Raw genomic sequence first — 22,894 nt, forward strand, 5'->3', positions numbered from 1 at the left:
CCAAACGGACCCTAAAAAAAACTTCCTAAAAAGGAATACGTGTCAACTAAAAATAAAGGGAGATAGTATAATGTCTTATACTTGCTCTTTTCACAAAAATTGTAATACTACCAAATCTTAAATGCTTTGTCTAAAATGTACGAAGTACTAAAATGTATTCAGCAATCGGATAAAAAAAACGAGTCAAACGTTACAGTTAATTGAAAATGGAAGAATTATGAGACTATTATTAACCCATTCACTCGAACAATTTTCTTTTTTTTTGGAAGAATTTCCTCAAACATTTATGATTGATTTTAAGATGCAGGAAAAAACTACTCTCTCAATTTATGACTCTTTGTTTGTCATTTACTCCCTCCATTCCCATTTATTTATTACGTTTATATTTTAAGTGTTCTTTTTTCTTTTTTTACATTTATGACCTGTTCATATTTACTGAATTGAGTTGAACTGAACTGAGCTGAAATGAATATTTTATGTGAGAGGGAGTTTAAGAGCTGAACTGAACTGATTGGAGCTGAACTGAACTTATTGGAGCTGAACTGAACTGAAATTAAGTAAATGTAAACAGGCTCTTAGTATCTATCCTTTTTTAGTCATTAATTTTAGACAAAATAACCATTGTTTAACAATTTCAATACTCAAAAGTCCTTATTTTTCCATGTATAATTGTAATTTATGTACTCCCTCCGTCCCAAAAAGAACGACCCATTTGGCAAAAACTTTGTCCCAAAAAGAATGACCCATTTGCATTAAAACACCCACCAATTTGCAACAATATTTGTGCAAAATTAGCTTCCCCATATAAAAATTTGATTTTGCATGGTATTTTATTACTTTCACTCTCTATTTTTTTTACAAACTCCACGTAAATTTATCTTTCCAATATACTTTTACTTCTTTTCACTTAACTTCCTTAATACCCGCGTAATCAACCCAAATGGATCGTTCTTTTTGAGACGGAGGGAGTACTATTTTAATATTGTAATTTTCAATACAAGTACTTATTATTACTTTCTCTCTCCTCCCTCCTCTACATACTTTCCTTACCCATATGCACAACATTGTTTGTATCAATAAATTTTACACAACTTTTTAGTAACCGCATATTTGTAAACGTAAAGATCGTAAAGAATATAAGGGAGGGAGGGAGGGAGTGTTATTTATTATTAGGCTCCAACTCTTCATCCCAACCTCGATTTGAAATGGAGTTTTGAATATTTTGTCAGGAACCATCCACTGAATATGTATCTTTGCCAACAACTATCCATTAGTGTATTTTTTATTTATTTTTTTTTAAAAATAAAAACTACCACTAATTTTGTAAGTAGTACTACCCATTTGTGTTTTCCGACTAGAATTTCTAGCAAATGAGCCAATTATCAATTTTTACTTATAAATTTTGTTACAACCCTCATATTTATAAGGAAAAATTGATAAGAACGATATACATGACTTTTAACCGATCTTCAAAAAACAAATAATTTATTTATTATCCCAAATAATGCCACTTTTGGGGGGCATTAAATAAAAAATCTAATAACTCATTTAACTTCTAGCCTTCATTTCTCATCTTTTTTTACAAAAAAAAAATTCAAAACATCGGATATCAACTACACAACCTATTGAAAACTTAGGTGTTATGGATGATAAAAATTAGTGTAATTTTGTAAGCAAGAATAAAATTTCCAAAATTCCACTATTTTCCCCGCGAAATCTCTTAAATCATTTTTTTTGAAAGAAATCTCTTAAATCATTATTACTACTCTTCTTAAAATTACAAATAAATAAATAAATAAAATACCTCTACGGCATCGTCTGTTAGTAAATCACCTAAGCAATCCGCATAAAATTAGGATATTCTTAATTGGAAACCTCGTATATGGACATGATAAGTCGAGTAACTAAAGTTTCGCTTTTTACAATAGGTGATTATGTAAATTTAATTGGATCTCACACCTTGATTACCACACAAAACTCGAACCAACTAATTTAGTTGTCATCCATAATCGCACACCTATCTAATTCTAGACGGATGGAATACCTAATAGTCAAATACTACGAATAGTCCACTCAACTCAAAAAAACCCGCGAATCAACTTTCTCCTCAGTAACTATTTCTCCCCAAAATCTCAACCAAAAAACTTCCCAACTTTCATGATGTACGAAAATTACCCATTAAAGTATGATCATTTTCATCTTCATCAACTACAATATACTTTTCAGTTTTCACAAGTACAGTTTTCCACCCTTTTTCTCTCTCCTCTACCTTTATATATTGAGAATGACTTCTGGGTTTGATGGGTATCGGGGAGTTATATCACATTCATTGAATCCTCTGTTTTTTGTTAACAAAACAATCAAAAAAGATGGGATTTTTTAGGAGTGAGAGTGTGATTTATAAGCCTGTTGATGAGGTTGATGTTGGTCCTGAGAGTGATGAAGTTTATATTAGTCCCATTGTCAAAGGTTTGTTTAATTCTTCTTGTTTTGTTAATGCCCACCAGGTGTTTGATGATATGTTTGTTCTTTTGTTTTTTTGATTTTATGACATTTATTGGTTGGATTGAATGATATTAATGAATTATGTGCATAATGTCAATTGGGTTTTGTGTCAAAACCCAAAAAAAAAAAAAAAAAAAAAAAAAAAAAAACAATTGGGTTTAGTCCCTAAACTTTTTTGTAATAAAGCATGAGTAAAAGAAAACTTGAATGTCAAAGAACATTATGGGAAAGTAAGTAAGATTATCAACTTTATGGTAAGGATAATTGTGAAAAAAAATTAGCTATGGTAAAAAGATAATGACTTGGAATCCTTTGAATAATTAATCACTTTAAGCATTAGGGTGATAATTATAGTTGGAAATGGAAGGGGCATACTCGGTTCGAGGGGCAATGGAAATATAAACTTAAATTAAAGAGAATGAAGATGACATTAGTTTGGGTTGAAGGGGTGATGTAGTTATAGTGCAGAGGGGAAGGATGGAAGATATTACCCTTGTATTGGGAGTAATACATTACTCAATTGAGATAATGGGTAAGTATTACCTCTAGAATGAAGTTAATAGTATCCCGGATTTCTCCCTCACACAATCACTACATCAACCCATCTACCTTAACCTTCACCCACCTTCGATCTCCTCAAAATTCTTCTATTTCCTCATCAATGCATTATTCCCAATCCAAGCATGCTTGAAGAGTGGAAAAAGCAATATGAGATTAGGGTGCGAGGGTGCATCTTACTAGCCCACTGATGAGATTGATCGAACACATGATAGTGATGATGTTTATATGTTAACCCTCGGTATCAAATTATTTTTTGTGGTTTCATAAGTCCCTCCTGGTATATTGATTATGTTTTTGTTTGTTTCTTTTAATTGTTTTATTTTTATTAGTTGGATTCTGAAAAAAGAATAGTTGCCAAAAAGGCTCGATTTGGTTTTGGTTGATCTTAATTAGGAGTATTTTTTTGTACATACCAACATTGATTTTACGTTTGTTTTGGCACTTTGTGCTGGATTTTATCAATTTTGTCAGATTTTTTGTTCACAAAGTTTTGTGACAATAAAAGAGATAATTGTAAGCATGTAACTGATTCCTGAATCTTGAATTCTGGGTTGAGAATTTATTAGAGGTACCATGTTGATAACAGTAAAGATTAAGAAATAATTAATTGTAGTCCTCACTGAAATTTTCTTACTTGTGCCCAGCTCCACGTATGGCGGGAATTTTGGTCAAACTCTTTGTTTGGATTCTGGAGTGCAGGATAGTTGGAATGATGTTGCTGTATTTCCTCAAGAAAGACAACTTGATTCATAAGGTACTTAAAACTTTGGCCACTTCTTGTTTGATAATGCTATCACATACCAATGGCATAGTAAAAAAGATGGTAATAGCTGTAAGAAGCTTCTCAAACACTATATGTCTTCAAGTCGTTTTATGTAGATGAGAAAAACATTTAATGTTATAATTAGTTTCTTACTAAAATAAGATTTGCAGCTTGTTTCATATGCCGAGTTGGAAGAGTCACCTGTATATGTTCCGTTACATCCTTCTGAAGGTATTACCTTGCTTGGGAACACTTCATTTAGGTGTTACTATTAACTATAAAGCTCATTTGACCGTGCTCTGTTAATAATCCTACTTTCCTGCCTTTATATTTTTCAATCAATTCAGTAAACCAACTCCTTCAGATATGGATATTTATATGCAGTATATATACACATTTGTGTAAACATCTGCAGATCCCCCAGAGAAAGAAGTGCAATGCATCAAATCTAACAGTAATCCATGTGAAAGAGTACAAGAGGTGCTACAATGCCTTCCTTCTTCTTCAGGAAGTATTTCAAGTGATACAAATCCTTGGTTTCGGCGCTGGACTATTATGGACTACTCAGAAGCCTACAGATCTGGAGTGCTGACTCCAAGCATGGTATAACTTTGCTGTTTAATATTTATGGAGTACTTATATGTCATTTTTATTTGGCTGTAACCTTATATGTGTGAAATTTTATTGCATCTCTTCCTTTACTCATTTTCTTTATTTCCTTTTTTTTATATAAGTTTGGGATGGTTGGGGGGTGAAATGCCCCTTTCAAAGTTGAAGTACCTTATTTTGATTCTTATTCTTTCTAGCTAGTTATAATATAGATTCATTCATGTGTACGCATACCATCTTTTACTTTTGTCCAACAATCAGAAATGTGTCTGTTTTTGGATGTATGTCACATATCAAGGGAACAAGTGGTTGAAGTGCTTCTTTTAGTTTGTTTGCAGGTGGCTGAGCGATTTATTACAGCTGTCGGACAATCATCTAATACTAAATGCAATATGTCGTTTTTTATTAGTTGTGATGCCAAAAATATTTTGGAACAAGCTGCTGAGTCTACTCTTCGTCATAATAAAGGTACTAGAGTTATGTGATAAAATAGTTCTTTTATTTTACATATTCCCACAATACTAAAAATCATGTTTCCTGTAATCCTTTGAGAAACTGTAATGATGACAATCAAAGAACTTCCTGAGTGTGTACATGCTACCATTAGTTCAGTCTCCTCACATCAGTACAGATTCAACGGATCTTGATTTCCTTTAACCTGAAAATCAGTAGCATTTTTTTTCTTTTATTGTAATACGAAGTATATTATTATGTGCCTCACTTGCTCTCCTCATGGTCAAAACGTCTTGCAGGAGAACCACTCTCTGTGCTGGATGGAGTGCCAATAGCCATTAAAGATGAAATAGACTGCAACCCTTATCCAACTACAGGTATGCTTATTTCCATAGTTTCTAAGTTCCTTTTTAAAACATAAAGCCATTCTTGTGATAATAGTTTGTGGAAAAATACTCTGCGTTTTTTTTTTGTAATCTCTTTTAGGAGGTACAAAATGGTTGCACAAGTTTAGATCCTGCGAAAATGATGCTTGTTGTGTTGAGCGTCTGAGATCATGTGGTGCGTTACTCGTTGGGAAAACCAACATGCATGAGCTTGGTGCTGGGACAAGTGGAATAAATCCTCACTACGGGTATTATGCCTTTCCTCATCTATAATCACATATATATTCTCTCTAGATTTTTCAAATCAAGGAAAACTGTGTAGGAGAAAAAAAAAATTGGCACTTTGGCAGTGTTGAATACTGTTAACTTGATGCAGTTCTGCAGAGAAAGCTTGTTTTACCATAATTTCTATGATCGAGTTTTTTTATTATTTTGTTCTCTTCCTTGATTACTGTAGGGCAACTCGAAATCCTTACAACACCAGTCGGATAGCTGGTGGATCTTCTAGTGGCTCTGCTGCCGTTGTTTCTGCAGGATTATGTCCTGTCGCACTTGGTGTTGATGGTGGCGGTAAATAAAATATCATATTGACGCATCACATTAAATGCTCTTGTACTTAAATTGACATGTATTGGATACTTGGCATTATATGTGCAGGCTCAGTTCGTATGCCTGCAGCTCTCTGTGGTGTTGTTGGTTTCAAGCCAACTTTTGGACGTGTGCCTCATACAGGGTGAGTACTATGTTCCTGAATTTCATCATCATGAGGGGAAATATAGAAATATCATTGTCATTCTTTTGCTGTTTTATTTTTTCTTAACAATATGAAGTCCAAATTGACTCATTTATTCTTATTTTGTTTATAGTGTACTTCCTCTTAATTGGACAGTTGGGATGGTTGGAATTTTATCCGGTACGGTTGAAGATTCTTTAATAACGTGAGAATTCCTATACTACATTTTTTTCAAGTACTTGCTCTCTTCATATGGGCTAATATTGTGAATAATCATGGGTTCTAATTTCAGTTATGCCGCTGTTAGTGGTCAGCTCCTCTCAGACCAGCCTACAGTTTTGGCGGTAATTTTGCTTAAACTCATAAGATAATTATAAGTTACAAGAACATAAATCACACTTCAGCTGGTGTTTCCTGCATTATATTTTTTTTTTCGCCATGGAATTTTTTAAGAGGAAGAGATATGAGTGAAGTACTAGAATTTTTCTTATTGGAGATTATCAAAATAAGAGTATGACAATCATGATTCACCAAGAAAGGAAAAACCAGCCACCATAAAATGGCTCCACCACTTTAAGCTCCAAGGGATGCTAGATATACAAGCCTGCTCAACAAAGCTCTTATTAAGAGTTTGTACAGCAGTGTATTTTGGCATTCCCAACAAACCATTAAACCTAGAAAATAGTCATTAACACTAATTGCCACAGGAATTTTCTTTTTACCTTCCAAGCTGATATCTAATCTATAAGTGTGAAAAAAAAAAAAAAAAAAAAAAAGCAACCAACACACCCATTGCATCCCCACAGTTTATTCTAAAATTTATGGTTGTATGTGAGATAGTTTACCTTACTAAAGAATATTACATGTTTTCCTGATGACATAATAGAATTATTTTAGTATCAGTTGAAGGCCCTCAAATAACATAAAATGGCTCAATGGTTTTACAGTTTTACTTCAGTAATTATGAGTTTATCTGCTCCTTTCGCTCACATTCTAGAAATGCAGTCTGCAATGAATGATTTTCCTTTGTCTAGGTTTGATCTTTTGCTTATTAGCACTGTCCTGTAAAATTTCTATTAGAAAAAGTCTGGTCGCTAACCTTGTTTGACATTGAGAGTTGCCTTTTTTTTTAAGCTTATCAAGTTGATCTGTTGGTTGATAGCTAAAAGTTAACCCTCTAATCTTCATTATTTCTCTTAAGTAACAATGGAAAATGCTGTATATGGTTATTGCCTTATTGGTATTGCCAATTTTTCCTTTACCACTTGTTGATGCACAATAGCATGGATTTTATGTTGACTACTGTGGACATGATTTTGTAAACTTACCAGCCTAAAGTGAAACTACCTCTGCTGAGACCAAAGACAGTAATTGGTGCTATCAAAATGGCGAGATATGGAAAGGTTTGTAATTCATCTGACCTTCTTTGTGCTACACACCATATAATTTTGCTGTAGAAACCTTTTTACAGTCAACTGTTCTAATGATTCTTAACTTCTTTGTTTATTCTCCTGGCACAGTGGTTTGATGACTGTCACTCTGATATCAAGCTTTGTTGCTCTCACGCTCTTGATAAACTTCAGAAGTGTTATGAATGGGAGGTAATGTATTCATTCCTGGCCAATCTGTGATTGATATGTTATATATAACCCAGTGCTTATGTTTGTATGCTGGAGACCTTTGTATAACAAAGACCCACCATGAATTCAAGAATTTTAGTAGGAAAGAATGGAGTGGATTGAATATTTTCAATACTGTCCTGTTAACGTTAGTTTCCTTAATTTTCCTAGACTGTAGAGGTGACGATACCAGATATAGAAACAATGCGACTAGCACACTATACAACAATTGGATCTGAGTGCACTGCTGCACTTGACCATCTTCGGCAGAAACTGTAAGCTATTCCATGCCTGCGTCTTTTTTGTCAAGTGCTCATCAGATTAATATGCTTGATCGACTAGCTCTTATTGTAATTTAATAGGAACTCCTCGGAAATTGGATGGGATGTACGAGTGGCGCTTTCTATTTATGGTGCCTTTAGTGGCATGGAGTATATTCAATCTCAGAAAATCAGGTGATTCTTGTGAATTGGATTTAATGAATATAAATGGTCTGAACAAATGTAGTGGGATTTTCTGTTCCCAGCTGAAAAATAAATGTCTCTTGTAGATATTTAACCTTAGATTCTGCCAATGAAGTGATTTTTGAACACAAAACACATGAACTATATCTATTAATTGTGTTTTGTTATCGCAATTCAAATATTCTTCAGTTGTGGTTTCCCTAATTCTATGCATTAAAACTTTTTATGTTTGAACACATGCAGTAGGTTTCTTTTTCTTTGGGGTGGGGAGGAATTAGTGTCGACTTGGTGTATCATATCTTCTGTCATTTGTCTGCAGGCACCGACAGATGCTTTTACATAACAAAATTTTTTCAAAAGCAGATGTTATTGTTACTCCAACAACTGGGTATTGTTTTTCTATGCCTCCTACTATCTCATTAATGTTTTGGGCCTTGGTCACAAATGTGTTTAATGCCATTATAAGTACCTATTTATATCTGTGAACATTAATGTCTGCTACCGCATATGTAAAAACAATTTATTTCTTTAATAGAAGTTTGAATATATAATACTATCAGTTATAGTAACTTGTCCCAATGTTATTCCAGTGTTACTGCTTACCTGATCAAGGATGATGCTTTAAAAACCGGCGAACTTGATTACATTAATGGAGGTACACATGTTAAAGCACTTCCGTATCTTCCATGTGTTTGAAGCTTTAAATCCTCAGGCGTAGTTTTTAAGGAAACTAAGTCATTTTCAATATACTTTTTTGTGTCCAGCTGCCCTGGTACGCTATCAAATAGCAGGAAATTTCCTTGGCCTTCCTGCAGTTACTGTGCCGGTGAGTATAATTTTCTTTCTTTTGCAGTCACAGCCTTGAAGTTAAATCATGTTCAATCCTTTCACTCTTAGCTGACAATTTCAATTCCTGTTCTAGATTGGATATGATTCAGAAGGATTGCCTATTGGCCTGCAATTTATCGGAAAACCATGGGCTGAAGCAACATTAATTCACATAGCATCTGCAGTCCAGGTAAACCTTCCCGTTTCTAAGAAGCTTCTTTAAGAAACTGTCTTATTTTCTCGAAATGCTAGTGTCAATCAAATAAATATTCCCCCTCGTCGTGAATTAGTTGTCACACTGTCGTCTCTACCCTTTCATAAGCAAGTTAAGACCATTATTTTACTGAAACACCTTTATAATCCTTCCCATTTTCTCTCAACCTCTGCATTTAGATGGGGGTATGCTTGGAATTTATAGTACGTATTTCAGTTTAGGAATGTAAATGTTTTCTGACATCAAACAACTACATCTTATTATTTCCAGATTAAGTTACTACTTATTCCATAGCAAAAGTGAAACTGTCACACTGATGCCCTAATACGGTGCCATTTGGGGTGTATCGTTGTCTTTTTACCAGATGAGAAAGAATGTTAAGTAGTGACATTGATGCCTTTATATTATGAAACTTGCTGCTGTACCTGTTTTGATGATTAAGAATTGTATTAGCTTCCCGCTGTTTCTGATGTTTACTAACTTTACTTGTTTCATCAGGCCTTGTGCATTTTAGACTACAAGAAGCCAGCAGTTTTCTATGATCTGTTCAAATCAATATGATCAAAACCGACCTTCATCAAGGAGAGCAATGTAAATTAGATTTGGTATATAGTAAAGGGGTCTGAATGTCTGATCTTCAGATATACTGCATTATTGCCAGACGTCAGAGATGAAAAGGGCAATCTGTACCATGAGGCTATATTTAATTACTGTTAAAATATGATTGAGCTTATTTGTCAAGTGAATATTTGTTGAAACTATAATATGTTCAATGTAATGCAATCTGTTTGGCTTTACTTGCATAATTTATGTTATGCTTTGAACAATGTCCAGATCTATTGTGCCCAACATAATGAAAGTTGGAGGTCATGATTTTATTTTGCAACACTCAGACAGTTGATAGAAAATACAGCTGCAATGATTTACAGTTTATAAGCATATGAATATGATAGAACTTGAACCTAAAGCATTACTCCGTATTATATTCACCTTATTTCCAGTTATATACAAGTATATCAATATATGTAAAGAACATAATTTGAAACATTGTCATGTATGGTCACGTGTATCTGTGCCTTTTTGTCCCAAGAAGCCACAAATATAATATTTCAAATACTTCGTAGGACTATTTAAAAGCATAATACGTGGTATAGATTTATGAACCCTACAATATCTACTAATCTAGCTACGGAGTAATACTTACAATTTTATTGAAAGATTATCTTCCTAAAGCTCTCTATTCTAAGTATTTCGTTAGAATTAGTTTCTTCAAAACTACTTAAACACAAGTGCCAACAGACCTTAAATCTCTCTTTTTTTGCCAAACATCTTTTTTGTATCAAAATCTCTATCTATATGACTTTTATCACATTTAAATTATACTGAACCAACTCGAACAACAACAAATAGATTGCTGCTCACTAATTAGGGATTCCTTTGTTTATTTGCAAAAGAATTTAAGAAAATTTAGATATTTTTCAGTGAATTTGGTGTTTTTTTTTTTTTTTTTTGGTGGTGAAGATGAATTGAGGAAAAAAAATCGTGGCTCTGAGTATATAAAATGAAAAAATAGCTGATAGGTGAGCTCAATTGACGAAAAAGTGAAAAATTGGACAGATTCAACTAATGAATGGTGAATTCTAACTTTTTTTTTTTTTTTTTTTTATAGGTGGTTATTTTAAATATTTGAAAAAAGAGGTGGTTATTTCAAAATAGGGTGATTTAAGGGGGTTGTTTTTTTGAAACACGTATATAACAATTTCAGCTGTATTACCGATATAACTTCTTTTTTTCGTGGCAAAGTTATGCTAACAAGCTAAGCGACACACGAAAGTTGTGTGTGAGAATATATCAGGCTCGATTCCCTGTTTTTTCTTTTAAAATGAAAGGTTTTTTTTATTCTTTTCAAATGGTAGTTTTTTTTAGGTGGTAGTTTTTTTTTTTTTTTTTTTGGTTTCGGTGGTACTCCCTCCGTGTTTTTTAAAGTGACACAGTTTGACCGACACAGTGTTTTAGGATATTTTATTGACTTTAATAAAATAAGATGTTAGTGGGGTAGGTCGGAGGAGTGAGAAATGATAAAATAAAAGAATGTGAAAGGAAGTGGGGACCATAAAAGGAGTAAGAAATAATAAAGTAAGAGATAGTGGGGTGAAGATATATTATTAAAATGTAAGGAGTTTATAAAAGAGAAAGTGTGTCACTTAAAAATACACGGCCGGAAATGAAAAGTGTGTCACTTAAAAAAAAATACAGAGAGAGTAGTTTTTTTTGTTTAGATGGTAGTTTTTTGGGAAAGTGAAATTTATCACCCAAAACCCTCTTTCATTTTATATATACGATAGGATATTTTCCTTTACATAGTTACATTTCCAAAAAAAAAAAAAAAAAAAAAAATCGTACGAGTATTATAATTTCCACAACTCCCTTTCTTTTGAATTCATAATCTTTGTCAAGAGAAAAGTCTGATTACAAGTTACGAGTACCAATCTTTCTTCCATTTTACTCACTCTCTCACAAGATCTCTTTGCAATTTCATCACAATGGTGCGTCTTCTTTTTGCCCCTTATTATATGAATTAATCGTTGTTAAATTTCTTCTCTTTCTTTTTATTTTTAATTTTTTTTTTATTTAATCGGGGCTTATTTTTACACACTCCGTCCCTTTTTGATAGTCCCGGTAAATTTTTTCAAAATATTTACCCCATTTGCTTTTTCCAACCACTGTTAATATTAATTTTTTATCAAAATTTCGTCCAATTTGCAATAATACTTGTGCAAATTTAAATTTCCAATGTATTTTTATTACTTTCTCTCTCTACTTTCAATTTACTTTTTCAATGTACTTTTATTATTCTTATTTGTGTTTATTAATTCTAGTGAAAAATGCACGGGATTATTAAAAGGGGACGGAGGGAGTATCATCATACCTTAACCTTGTATATTTAGTCTCTGAGTAAAATTTCTATGAGAAAATTCAAACCAACAAGTTTAATGTTAATTTGACAGATAATTTAATTTCCCGCAAATTTATAAATTAAAAATCTAGACTTTAGGGTCTGGGATTGAAGAAATCATGATTCTTGAATTTAGTTTTTTGTTCGAGTGTAATTAGGGATTTGGGAGATTTACCCAGATAATTAAAGCATGATTAGCCACCAAGTTAAAAGATAATTGAGCTCTTTTGAAAATAATTGGAAGATAATTATACTGGGATTTTGATTTGGGGCTTAATATGATGATGGTTTAAGGAAATTTAGAATCTTTTTTATTGGGTAGAGGTTTGATCTTTGGAAATTTAGAATCTTTATATGTGTAATCTACCTTTTAATTTGATCTATTAGAATGTACCTGTATTAATGCACATTGCACAAATTATGCGCGGTTGTTTTATTGAAAATTGTTGCATTTATTTGGAAATGTAATTTGTAGAATTTGAGGATCAAGCATTTAGAGGGTGATGAGTAAATGTTGGAAAAATGACTTCTACCAAACGGGCCAATAGGGTTTCATCCAACATTGCTTATGGTGATATGCATTTTGGGTTTATTGTTAGTACTTAGTAGTGATGGGTTATCTTAATGTTCTTAAGTTTGAACGGGATACCAAATCGATTTGCCACAATGCTGTTACTAATATACTGGAGTAGGATTATTGTTGTTCAGTCTTGATTTTGTATAGTTTACTATTCTTTAATCTTCATGTCTGCTTTCAATGTAGTATAAAAGAAGTATTATTGGATTTACTGATAGTGTTGTTGTCAAAAATGCTCGTTTCTTAACTTGATTTGATCGATTAAGAAAGAACCTACAACATTCTAATTAGAGAGTGCTAAGTGCTGTAGTTTGTGCTTGATCACAATGTCACAAACATATACTATTAAAGTCTCTTCCCTTGTGTTTCAGACTTGAACCAACTGTTGGGTTTCAAATTTTGTATTGGGTAAACATGACTATAGTTTATACTTTTTGTTTCAAATGACACTTTTTTGGTCCTGTCCTGATTTATTCTCTGGATTTATTATGTGCAGTCGGATGAGGATATGCAGCACTTTCTAAGCATGCTTGATGCTGCTGTTGAACGGGCTTTTGAAGCGTATGCAGAGGTTTGTTGTCTTTCCTTTGGCTTTCAGTGTTTTAATTCATTGATATTATTTGCTGCACTTGTAAAACCATTAGCTTGTTAATTCTATTTTGGCAAGTAAGTTTATGATGCTTATACAATCGAGAATTAGCTGGTGTTCCTTGGATAGTAATCTATTAGTATATCTGCATAATTCTACCAGACAGACTTTGAATCTGAATCTATTTGTTTCTGTTTTTATCTTTTGGAAAATTATAGAGGATGGTTTCCGAATCCAGTACAGTTGGTGCTCTGCCCTCCAAACAAACATTACAGCATAGCCCAAGTTTGCTGCAGGACAAGGAGTTAACTACAAAGTTAAGTCCCCAAATTAATATTTCCCCTACATCAAACCCAAGCAGTTTCCATAGTGAGCCAGAAATCAGTAGGAAACGCCGTCGATTTTGTGAACCCCTGCCAAGTTTTCAGCTGCCGGTTGCTACTAACCAGATTAATTTAGGCCTCAGTGAAAAGAACTCATCAGTAAAGCGAGATATCCATTTTGTTAGTTGGCCACAAAACTTTACTTTTCAAAGTGATGAGGTGAATAAGTCTGTTCAAGGATCTGAAACAAAACAGCCTTCCTTTTTTGTTAAGAATCATCGTGAATTACCAAGGAACTTACCTTTCAGAATTGGAATGAACTCGAACAGCACTAGTTTGTTTGCTCTAGATGGAAATAATGTGGGAAGTGATAGGTTCAAGGCAATTGAGGACGCTTTTAGCAGAATTGAGTCTCTTATTCCATCACTTCAAAAGCTTGTTAAAACTGACCAGACATCAGAGCAAAAGAGTGTTGATGATTTGGGTTTGCCCAGTTTTTCTAGTTTAGCAAATCCTTTGGGCAAGGAAAAAGGCTTGGTAGCATCTGGAAGTGATGGTTATGATAATGATGAAATGAGTTGGAATTCATGCAATTCTTCTGGCTCAACAACTCAGCAAAGTGGCTCGCCATCTTCCTTGAGTGGGAGTTATGAATCATCTGGAAGTGATGGTTATGATAGTGATGAAAGTGAGCCAATGCATGAGAAAGTAGGCCACTCAACAAGGATGAAACAGCCTGAATTTACTGACAGTACAGCTTCAGGTTATTATGATACTTCTTCCTATTCCAACAGTCGAGATGACTACTCTGATGCAAAATCCTTGAGCCAAATGAGTTCAGCACAGCTACATAAGTGGAACCCACAAAAGGAACGAGGTAAAAGGAGAGGGAGGTTGAGGAGACTTGGAAGGAAGCTAGGGATGATATTTCACCATCACCACCACCATCATTATAGGGATGAGCCTGATGCACGTCATGCTAGATCATTTTGGAAACAACTTGGACAGATGTTTCATCACACAGAAGATGCCAATCATCGTCAGAAACTAAAGTCAGAGAAGCCAAGAAAATCTGAGGTCAAGACTTTGGCAAAGAGGAAACAACCAGGACATTTTCATGCACTTGTAAGTGGGCTAATGAAGTACATGAAGCATTCTGAGAAACTTAAACAAGTGAAAAATGGTTTCAAGGGGATTGGAAGTGGCCGTCATGGGGGTAAGAAGAAGGGGAAAAGACTGCTTTGGTGGCCGAAAATTCATGGGGGAAGAGGCAGATTGAAGGTGCCCAACAAAGGAAAGGTCAGGCTCGGAAATTATAGGACAAAAAGTTTTGCTGCAGCTAAGATGATTTTGAAGAAATGAGAGTGTCTCATTGACTTGTTGTATTTGTATCAATTATGTATATCTATGTGAACAATGTAGCATTGATGCTCAAAAGTTGCTTCATGTTCCTCTTTTGATCAAAAAAATTGGCAGCGTAGAATACTGTTAACTCAGTTCTGCAGAGAAAGCTTGTTTTACCATAATTTTTATAGCAAGGTTTTTTTTTTTTTTTTTTTTTTTTTTTTTTTTTTTTTTTTTTTTTAAATTACTGTAGGGTAACTCGAAATCCGTACAACACCAGTCGGATAGCTGGTGGATCTTCTAGTGGCTCTGCTGCTGTTGTTTCTGTAGGATTATGTCCTGTCGCACTTGGTGTTGATGGTGGCAGTAAATAAAATATCATATTGAGGCATCACATTAAATGCTCTTGTACTTAAATTGAGGCTCAGTTCGTATGCCTGCAGCTCTCTGTGGTGTTGTTGGTTTCAAGCCAACTTTTGGACGTGTACCTCATACAGGGTGAGTACTATGTTCCTGAATTTCATTATCATGAGGGGAAAAAAGGGAATTATCATATGGTTATTAGCATTGCCATTTTTTCCTTTTACCACTTGTTGATGCACAATACTATGGAACTATGGATTATATGTTCTGTGGAAATGATTTTATGATCTTACCAGCCTAAAGTGAAACTGCCTCTGCTGAGACCAAAGACATCAATTGGTGATATCAAAATGGCAAGATATGGAAAGGTCTGTAATTCATCTGACCTTCCATGTGCTACACACCATATTTTTTTTGTTCTAGAAACCTTTTTACAGTCAACTGTTCTAATGATTCTTTAACTTCTTTGTTTTATATTCCTGGCACAGTGGTTTGATGACTGTCACTCTGATATCAAGCTTTTTTGCTCTCACGCTCTTGATAAACTTCGGAAGTGTTATGGATGGGAGGTAATGTATTCATTCCCGGCCATTCTGTGATTAATATGTTATATATAACCCAGTGCTTACGTTTGTATGCTGGAGACCTTTATATAACAAAGACCCACCATGAATTCAAGAATTTTAGTAGGAAAGATTGGAGTGGATCGAATATTTTCAATACTGTTCTGTTAAAGTTAATTTCCTTTATTTTCCTAGACTGTAGAGGTGACGATACCAGATATAGAAACAATGCGACTAGCACACAATACAACAATTGGATCTGAGTGCACTGCTGCACTTGACCATCTTTGGCAGAAACTGTAAGTTATGCCATGCCTGCATCTTTTTTGTCAAGTGCTCATCAGATTAATATGCTTGATTGACTAGTTCTTTTTGTAATGTAATAGGAACTCCTGCCAATATAGTGATTTCTAAACACAAAACACGTGAACTAAATCTATTAATTTTGTTTGAATGTTGCAATTCAAATATTCTTCAATGTCAACTTGGTGTAACACATCTTCTGTCATTTGTCTGCAGGCACCAACTGATGCTTTTACATAACAAATTTTTTTTAAAAGCAGATGTTATTGTTACTCTCTCATTAATGTTTTGGGCTTTGGTCACAGATGTGTCTAATGCCAATATGAGTACCTGTTTATGTCTGTGAACATTAATGTCTGCTACCTCATATGTAAAAATAATTTGTTCCTTTTTTAGAAGTTAGTTTATATAGTACTATCAGTTATAGTAACTTGTCCCAATGTTATGCCAGTGTAACTGCTTACCTGATCAAGGATCGTGCTTTAAAAACCGGTGAACTTGATTACATTGATGGAGGTACACATGTTAAAGCACTTCTGTATCTTCCAAGTCTTTGAAGCTTTAAATCCTCAGGCATACGTTGTAATGGATGTAAATAAGTCATCTTCAATTTACTTTGTTTTTCCAGCTGCATTGGTACGCTATCAAATAGCAGGAAATTTTCTTGGCCTGCCTGCAGTTACTGTACCGGTGAGTATTAATATATTTTTTTCCTTTTGCACTCACTGCTTGAAGTGAAACTGTGGTGAATCCCTTCACTCGTAGCTGACAATTTTCAATTACTGTTCTAGATTGGAAATGATGCAGAAGGATTGCCTATTGGCCTGCAATTTATTGGAAAACCATGGGCTGAAGCAACTAATTCACATAATATCTGCAGTCCAGGTAAATCTTCCTGTTTCTGAGAAGCTTCTTTAAGAAACTGTTTTATTTTCTCGAAATGCTAGTTTCAATCAAATAAATATTCCCCCTCATCATGTAGAAGTAGTCACACTGTCGTCTCTACCCTTTCATAAGAAAGTTATGACCATAGTTTCACTGAAACAACTTTATAATCCTTACCATTTTCTCTCGACCTCTGCATTTAGATGGGGGGTATGCTTGGAATTTATATATGTATTTCAATTTAGGAATGTGACAACTTGCTGCTGTACTTGTTAAATGATGTAAAATTGTATTAGCTTCCTGCTGTTTCCGATGTTTACTAACTTTACTTGTTTCATCAGGCTTTGTGCATTTTAGACTACAAGAAGCCAGCAGTTTTCTATGATCTGTTCAAATCAATATGATCAGAACTGACAATCATGGAGAGCAATGTAAATTAGATTTGGTTTATATTAAAGGGGTGTCTGAATGTCTGATCTTCAGATATACTGCCGCACGTCAGAATTGAAAAGACAATCTGTACCGCGAGGCTGTATTTAATTACTGATAAATATGATTGAGCTTATTTGTTCAGTGATTATAGTTGAAACTGTAATATGTTCAATTTAATACAATCTGTTTGGCTTGCATTATTTATGTTATGCTTTGAACAATCTCTAGATCTACTATGCCTAACATAATGAAAGTTGGAGGTCATGAATCATGATTTTATTTTGTAACACTCGACAGTTGATAGAAAATACGGCTACAATGATTTACAGTTAATAAACATATGAATATGGTAGAACTTGAACCTAAAACATTACTCCGTATTATATTCACTTGTTTGTCATGTTCACGAGTAGTTATATTTATCAACAACTAATTCATGTGAACTTACCCTTTTCCCCTATGATAATTTAAACTCGAGATCTCTAAAATATACTCGTGGTGCAATTGATAACATAAAAGAAACAAAGGGTATACAAAGTAGGAGTATGCAGAATTTGGCTTGATCTTCAATGACTCATAACATTCTATACTACAAGTAGTGGTTTTATTTTGAACCTAAGAAAACTTTCTCACTTTATGAAAAGAAATTATAACTTAAAGTATCAGTTTAACCTTGAATTGTAAGAAAAAAAGTAAGAGTGAATCTCATAACTGATTCTATATTACAACATATACAAAGTATCAACTTGAAATTATTTTATTGCCATGAAGAGGAATTTTGGAACACCGATCAAATCATGTTCATATTGAATGTGTGTTAGTTGTTTGTTCACTCAATAGTTATTTAGTAGTTGTGCTATCTGGTTCGATAAAGAATTATCGGTATGTTTTGGTATTTGAAACAAATTGTTAGTTAAAAGCTATTTTATACAATTTGAACTTCGTTTTCAATCCTTCCCCAAATCCACCTAATTAAACATTTTTATGTTTAGTTTGGGCTCAAATCTCTCTTTTTTGTTAAACATCTTTTAACAGAAACCCTATATATATTTCGTGTTATTTATATTGTGTTGTGTCATCTTGTTTATACGAATTAATTTACTATGGTAAAAGGTGGAAGGACCATTGGTTCATAACCATGCTATTAGTGTTAGCAATTAAATTAGGAATGTTAAACTCAAAATTCCCTTACCAAGTCAACAAAAAACCAGAATTTCCTTTTATGCTTCTACTTTCCTTTAGTTACATGTAAAAAAAAAAAAAAAAAAAACCTTTATAATTTCCACACCTCCTTTCTTTCGAATTTATAATATTTGTCAAGAAAGTGAGAAACGTCGAGAAAAGTCGAAAAGACTGCTTACAACCAATCTTTCTTCCATTTTACTCACTCTCTCACAAGATCTCTTTGCAATTTCAGCACAATGGTGCGTCTTCTTTTTGCCCCTTATTATATTAATTAATCGTTGTTAAATTTCTTCTCTTTCTTTGTTCTTCAATTTTCCCCTTCAATTCATCGGGGTGTTTTTTTATTTTTTATTATTATTTTTTATTTTTTATAATCATGCCCTGTGTAATTAGTCTATATGTAATGAGTAAGATTTCTATGCGAAAATTCAAACCAACATGTTCAATAGTACTATCTAATTTAATTTCCCACAAATATAAAATAAAAATCGAGACTTTAGGGTCTGGGATTGAAGAAATTAAGGTTCTTGAATTTAGTATTTTGTTTTAGGGATTTGGGATAAATACCCAGATAAATTAAAGCATGATTAGCCACCAAGTTGGAAGATAATTGAGCTCTATTGATGTTACATATACTGGGATTTTGATTTGGGGCTTAATATGAAGATGGTTTGACGAAATTTAGAATCTTTTTTATTGGGTAGAGGTTTGATCCCTGGATAAATCAATTGCAGGTTAGAATGAATGGTGTGTAATGGAGTTTGAATTAGTTTAATGGAAATTGGGAGTTAATGTGTGCTATGAACATATGTGTTAATAATATAGGCTTGTTAGTGCCAATGTGAGCATTGAATTACCCCTAATGTTTCTAAAGAGACTCCAATTAAGGCACCAATACCGTAATGGAGGGCCGAGTTTAAGACGATGTTGTCAATCTTAATTTGCAACTATTTGCATCAAACCGTTATTCAGAAAGACAACAATGAACTTGATAAGTCACCGTGATTTGTTCCATTTTTTTCCAAAGCCAAAGGATAGAGAATCTTCGGGCATTGGCACGATTTAGATGAGTTGATTTCCTCATAGTATATCTTGAATTGAGCTCATTGTGTTTATAAATGAAAGAATTATTGTTTTTGATCATGCAATGATTTGATGATGATTAGTGGACATACAGATTCTTCATTTTCATTGCCTGTTAATTCTGTTGTCTGTGACTTTGTTGATCAGTTTTGCATCCAATATTCTCAGTTTATAGTAAAATGCAGATGGTAGGATAGTGTTCTTACTTTGTAAGCATTTTGTACCAAAATACTTATTTTTGGTGCTAACTAAGAATGCTTGTTTTTTTATGGTATTAATAGAATTCTTTTTGGTATTACATGTGTACCAACTAGGAACAACTTAGAACCAACTAAGTTTTTCTTTAGACTAAGAAGTTCCCTCTTTCAATGTTCCCTTTTTTGTATGAGGGAGGGCTTGGGGTATTGTAACCCTTAAGTGGATAGTTTTTGGTAGTTAATAAACTTCTATAGTACTCTGATGAGTTTCTATTCGTTATATGCTTTTTCCATGGTTGTATCGATATTTATTCTGATTAGTTGTCAGTATGTAAGAATTGATACCTATGTTTGTCTGTCTTTATTATGAGAAACGGTTTGGGTAGGAATTGAGTTACTATGGTGTGCTCCAAGTAGTGAAATAATTTGTCTGATGTTGATGCCATGATGTGTGTTATTTATTTAATTTTTTTTTTTGGAATATTTGTTTTAGTGAAGTTTGTTGACTTTGATTTTCTGGATTTGGTAATCATATTATTAGTCAAGTGCTAGAACAGTGAGGAAAGACAAGCCACGTGGGCGTCATCATGGTCTCACTCAACAAAAGAGGCAAGAGATTAAGGAAGCTTTTGATCTGTTTGACACTGATGGCTCAGGTTTTGAATCTATCTAGTGTTTTAAGTTTTGTACGGTAATGCATCTAGTTTGTTCTCACCTGATTTGTTCAATTTGAATTTTATAGGGAATATTGATGCTAAGGAGTTGAATGTTGCTATGAGGTATTGTTCTTTGTAAACCCAGAGGAATTTATTTTCTACTTCACAATTACCTGACCTAAAATTGTGTGGTTGCAGGGCTCTGGGATTTGAGATGACTGAAGAGGTATTAATCTGTCATTTTTGGTTATGCGTTGATTATGATTGTAGCATTTCTCTGAATACTTGCACAAAGATGATTTATGTTCCTTGCACTCATCATTTTATCTCAATTACCCATGTGGACACATAGACTCTCGGACAAGGTTATGGATTCCTTACCTAACACATCATTATTTACCTAGGCACCTCAATTATCTCGAACCACATATTCGTTGATAAAAAAAATAATAAAGGTGAAATGAGAATTCATTCAAGAATTAGCAAACAAGTCAACTTAAAAGTCCATCTATGAATTTACAACTGGAAATGAAGATAAAGTATTTTAAAGTGAGAAATATGTTTCATTAAGGTCATGTTCCATGTCAATGTCTAATTTAAAGACAGCGTCCTCATGTATGATAATTTTGGCACCTGAACATGTAACTTTTCTCTGTGCTATTCAATGACCAGCAACAAACTAGTACATCCGGCCTCTCTCGTAGTTTCCACATATGCCCCCCAAAAAATTACTTTCCATTGTCCTTTCAGGCGTCCTTTTATAGATATATGTTTACTTGCAATTTTTCCTCTGGCTTGCAATAAATGGGAAGGGCAATTGGTTGAAGGTGCTAGGGTTTCTGTTAACAGCTGATCTTAACCTTTTGTCTTATTTCAGCAAATCAATCAAATGATTGCGGATGTTGATAAGGATGGAAGTGGTGCCATCGATTTTGATGAATTTTGTCACATGATGACTGCTAAAATGGGAGAAAGAGACACTAAGGAGGAGTTAATGAAAGCATTCCGTATAATCGACCAAGACAACAATGTAAATTTGAGCTATTCTTCATTTATTGCTTTTATTTTAGTCACAAGTGACATATTTTAACCCATGGTGGTGTAGGGAAAGATTTCTCCTGAAGATATTCAACGTGTTGCAAAGGAATTGGGTGAAAACTTCACTGTGAAGGATATCCAAGATATGGTTGAAGAAGCAGACCGAGACCGTAAGCTTCCTCTTTTATCTGCTATGATTATAAATCTTATACTTCCCATCTCTATATGATTGAGCTCTTTGGGATCAGAAATTCTGTTAAAGTTCTTTGAATTCCCGTTATGATTGTGTGATTTTTAAACTCTGCTGTTCAGCATCTTGGACTAGCTGGCCTTTAGAAGGAAGTTAAAAGATCATCAATTTCTATATACTTTGATCCAGGATGATACTCTCATCTCTTACCTCTTTGGATTTGATAAATTCACAATTAGACAACTAAATAAATTTATAGATGTAGGTTAGCTTAAAACGCGCTGTCCTAAATTCAATGTGATTATCTATAATTCTATATTCCTTATTTCTGGTGTTAAAAAGAGTGCTTATTTTCTGACTATTATTGCCTCTAAATCATACAGGTGATGGCGAGGTCAATGTTGAGGAGTTTTTGAGAATGATGAAGAGAACGTCATATGCATATTGAAATTGAACCTTGATTAGCACTGCACCGTGTGTTATTAGAAGCTGCTCCTACTGCTGTATTTGACGTGTACATGTCGAATGCTAATGCTGAGCGTTGCATTTGCTTGGTCTAGCTTTTTTCCTTTGAAGAGTGGGGGATTGCTAATGTGTGTTTTATGGGCTAATGCTGTCTTATCTTTATCCATATAAATTATTTGTAGTGAAAAAACCTGATGTGAATTTGATATATCTGTAGAAGTAAATGCTGAAACTTGTGGCTTTTGTATCAATTTTTTTTTTCCCCCACGGCGGAGTCCTGCCTTTATTGGTCATGGAGCAGACAAAGCACTAGATATTCATTTTGTCTAGAATTAGTTGTCATAATGTCCTAGTTCATCGTAATGAAGGATGTTACTTGAAATTTTTGCAATAAGGACACTTTAATTTTCTAGAAGTAGTTTTTATCGCACTGTGAACATGTGAAAAATCCTCGATTAGGTAAAGTCTTTAGAAATTATCTCAAATCAATAATGCCTATAATTTAATGAGTGGGTGCAACCAAAAAAAAACTGAATTAGTATTTTATTACTAGCAAGATATAGTTTTTTCTTTTGATTGAGGCATTTGGTACTTTGTGGTAATTTGTAAA

At 33.7% G+C, this 22,894-nt stretch overlaps 2 protein-coding genes across 3 annotated transcripts; both read left to right on the plus strand.

The window, feature by feature from the left end:
- The first annotated feature begins 2,283 nt into the window (after positions 1-2,283).
- Positions 2,284-9,932, plus strand: LOC145603602 (fatty acid amide hydrolase-like). The gene is made up of 20 exons (XM_081659542.1): positions 2,284-2,469; positions 3,711-3,820; positions 4,000-4,060; positions 4,245-4,432; positions 4,777-4,906; positions 5,191-5,268; positions 5,378-5,525; positions 5,735-5,847; positions 5,935-6,010; positions 6,144-6,215; positions 6,303-6,354; positions 7,342-7,413; positions 7,531-7,611; positions 7,801-7,904; positions 7,992-8,084; positions 8,413-8,481; positions 8,684-8,748; positions 8,858-8,919; positions 9,016-9,111; positions 9,634-9,932. The coding sequence occupies exons 1-20, from the start codon at positions 2,370-2,372 to the stop codon at positions 9,694-9,696; spliced, it is 1,833 nt and encodes a 610-aa protein (XP_081515668.1). The 5' UTR covers positions 2,284-2,369; the 3' UTR covers positions 9,697-9,932.
- A 1,693-nt stretch (positions 9,933-11,625) lies between these two features.
- Positions 11,626-22,723, plus strand: LOC145603603 (caltractin). Of its 2 annotated transcripts, none has more exons than XM_081659543.1 (7): positions 11,626-11,681; positions 20,477-20,591; positions 20,678-20,714; positions 20,790-20,817; positions 21,469-21,621; positions 21,697-21,799; positions 22,203-22,723. In XM_081659543.1, exons 1-7 carry the CDS (start codon positions 11,679-11,681, stop codon positions 22,265-22,267), a joined length of 504 nt encoding a protein of 167 aa, XP_081515669.1. In that variant the 5' UTR covers positions 11,626-11,678; the 3' UTR covers positions 22,268-22,723. The 2 variants fall into 2 exon arrangements, with proteins under 2 accessions (XP_081515669.1, XP_081515670.1); XM_081659544.1 differs by lacking the exon at positions 11,626-11,681 and adding an exon at positions 18,789-18,894.
- The last annotated feature ends 171 nt before the right edge of the window (positions 22,724-22,894 follow it).

Source organism: Chenopodium album, chromosome 22 (genome assembly GCF_948465745.1).
Source record: "Chenopodium album chromosome 22, dcCheAlbu1.1, whole genome shotgun sequence".
NCBI classification, from domain to species: domain Eukaryota; kingdom Viridiplantae; phylum Streptophyta; class Magnoliopsida; order Caryophyllales; family Amaranthaceae; genus Chenopodium; species Chenopodium album.

What these genes read in the sequence shown, in the direction of transcription:
- LOC145603602 (XM_081659542.1), top strand. Translation starts at nt 2,370, where the DNA reads ATGGGATTTTTTAGGAGTGAGAGTGTGATTTATAAGCCTGTTGATGAG. An exon ending in TATTAGTCCCATTGTCAAAG is followed by an intron (nt 2,470 to 3,710) that starts GTTTGTTTAATT and finishes ACTTGTGCCCAG; the next exon opens with CTCCACGTATGGCGGGAATT. An exon ending in ACCAGCCTACAGTTTTGGCG is followed by an intron (nt 6,355 to 7,341) that starts GTAATTTTGCTT and finishes TAAACTTACCAG; the next exon opens with CCTAAAGTGAAACTACCTCT.
- LOC145603603 (XM_081659543.1), top strand. An exon ending in GTTTGACACTGATGGCTCAG is followed by an intron (nt 20,592 to 20,677) that starts GTTTTGAATCTA and finishes TGAATTTTATAG; the next exon opens with GGAATATTGATGCTAAGGAG. An exon ending in GATTTGAGATGACTGAAGAG is followed by an intron (nt 20,818 to 21,468) that starts GTATTAATCTGT and finishes GTCTTATTTCAG; the next exon opens with CAAATCAATCAAATGATTGC.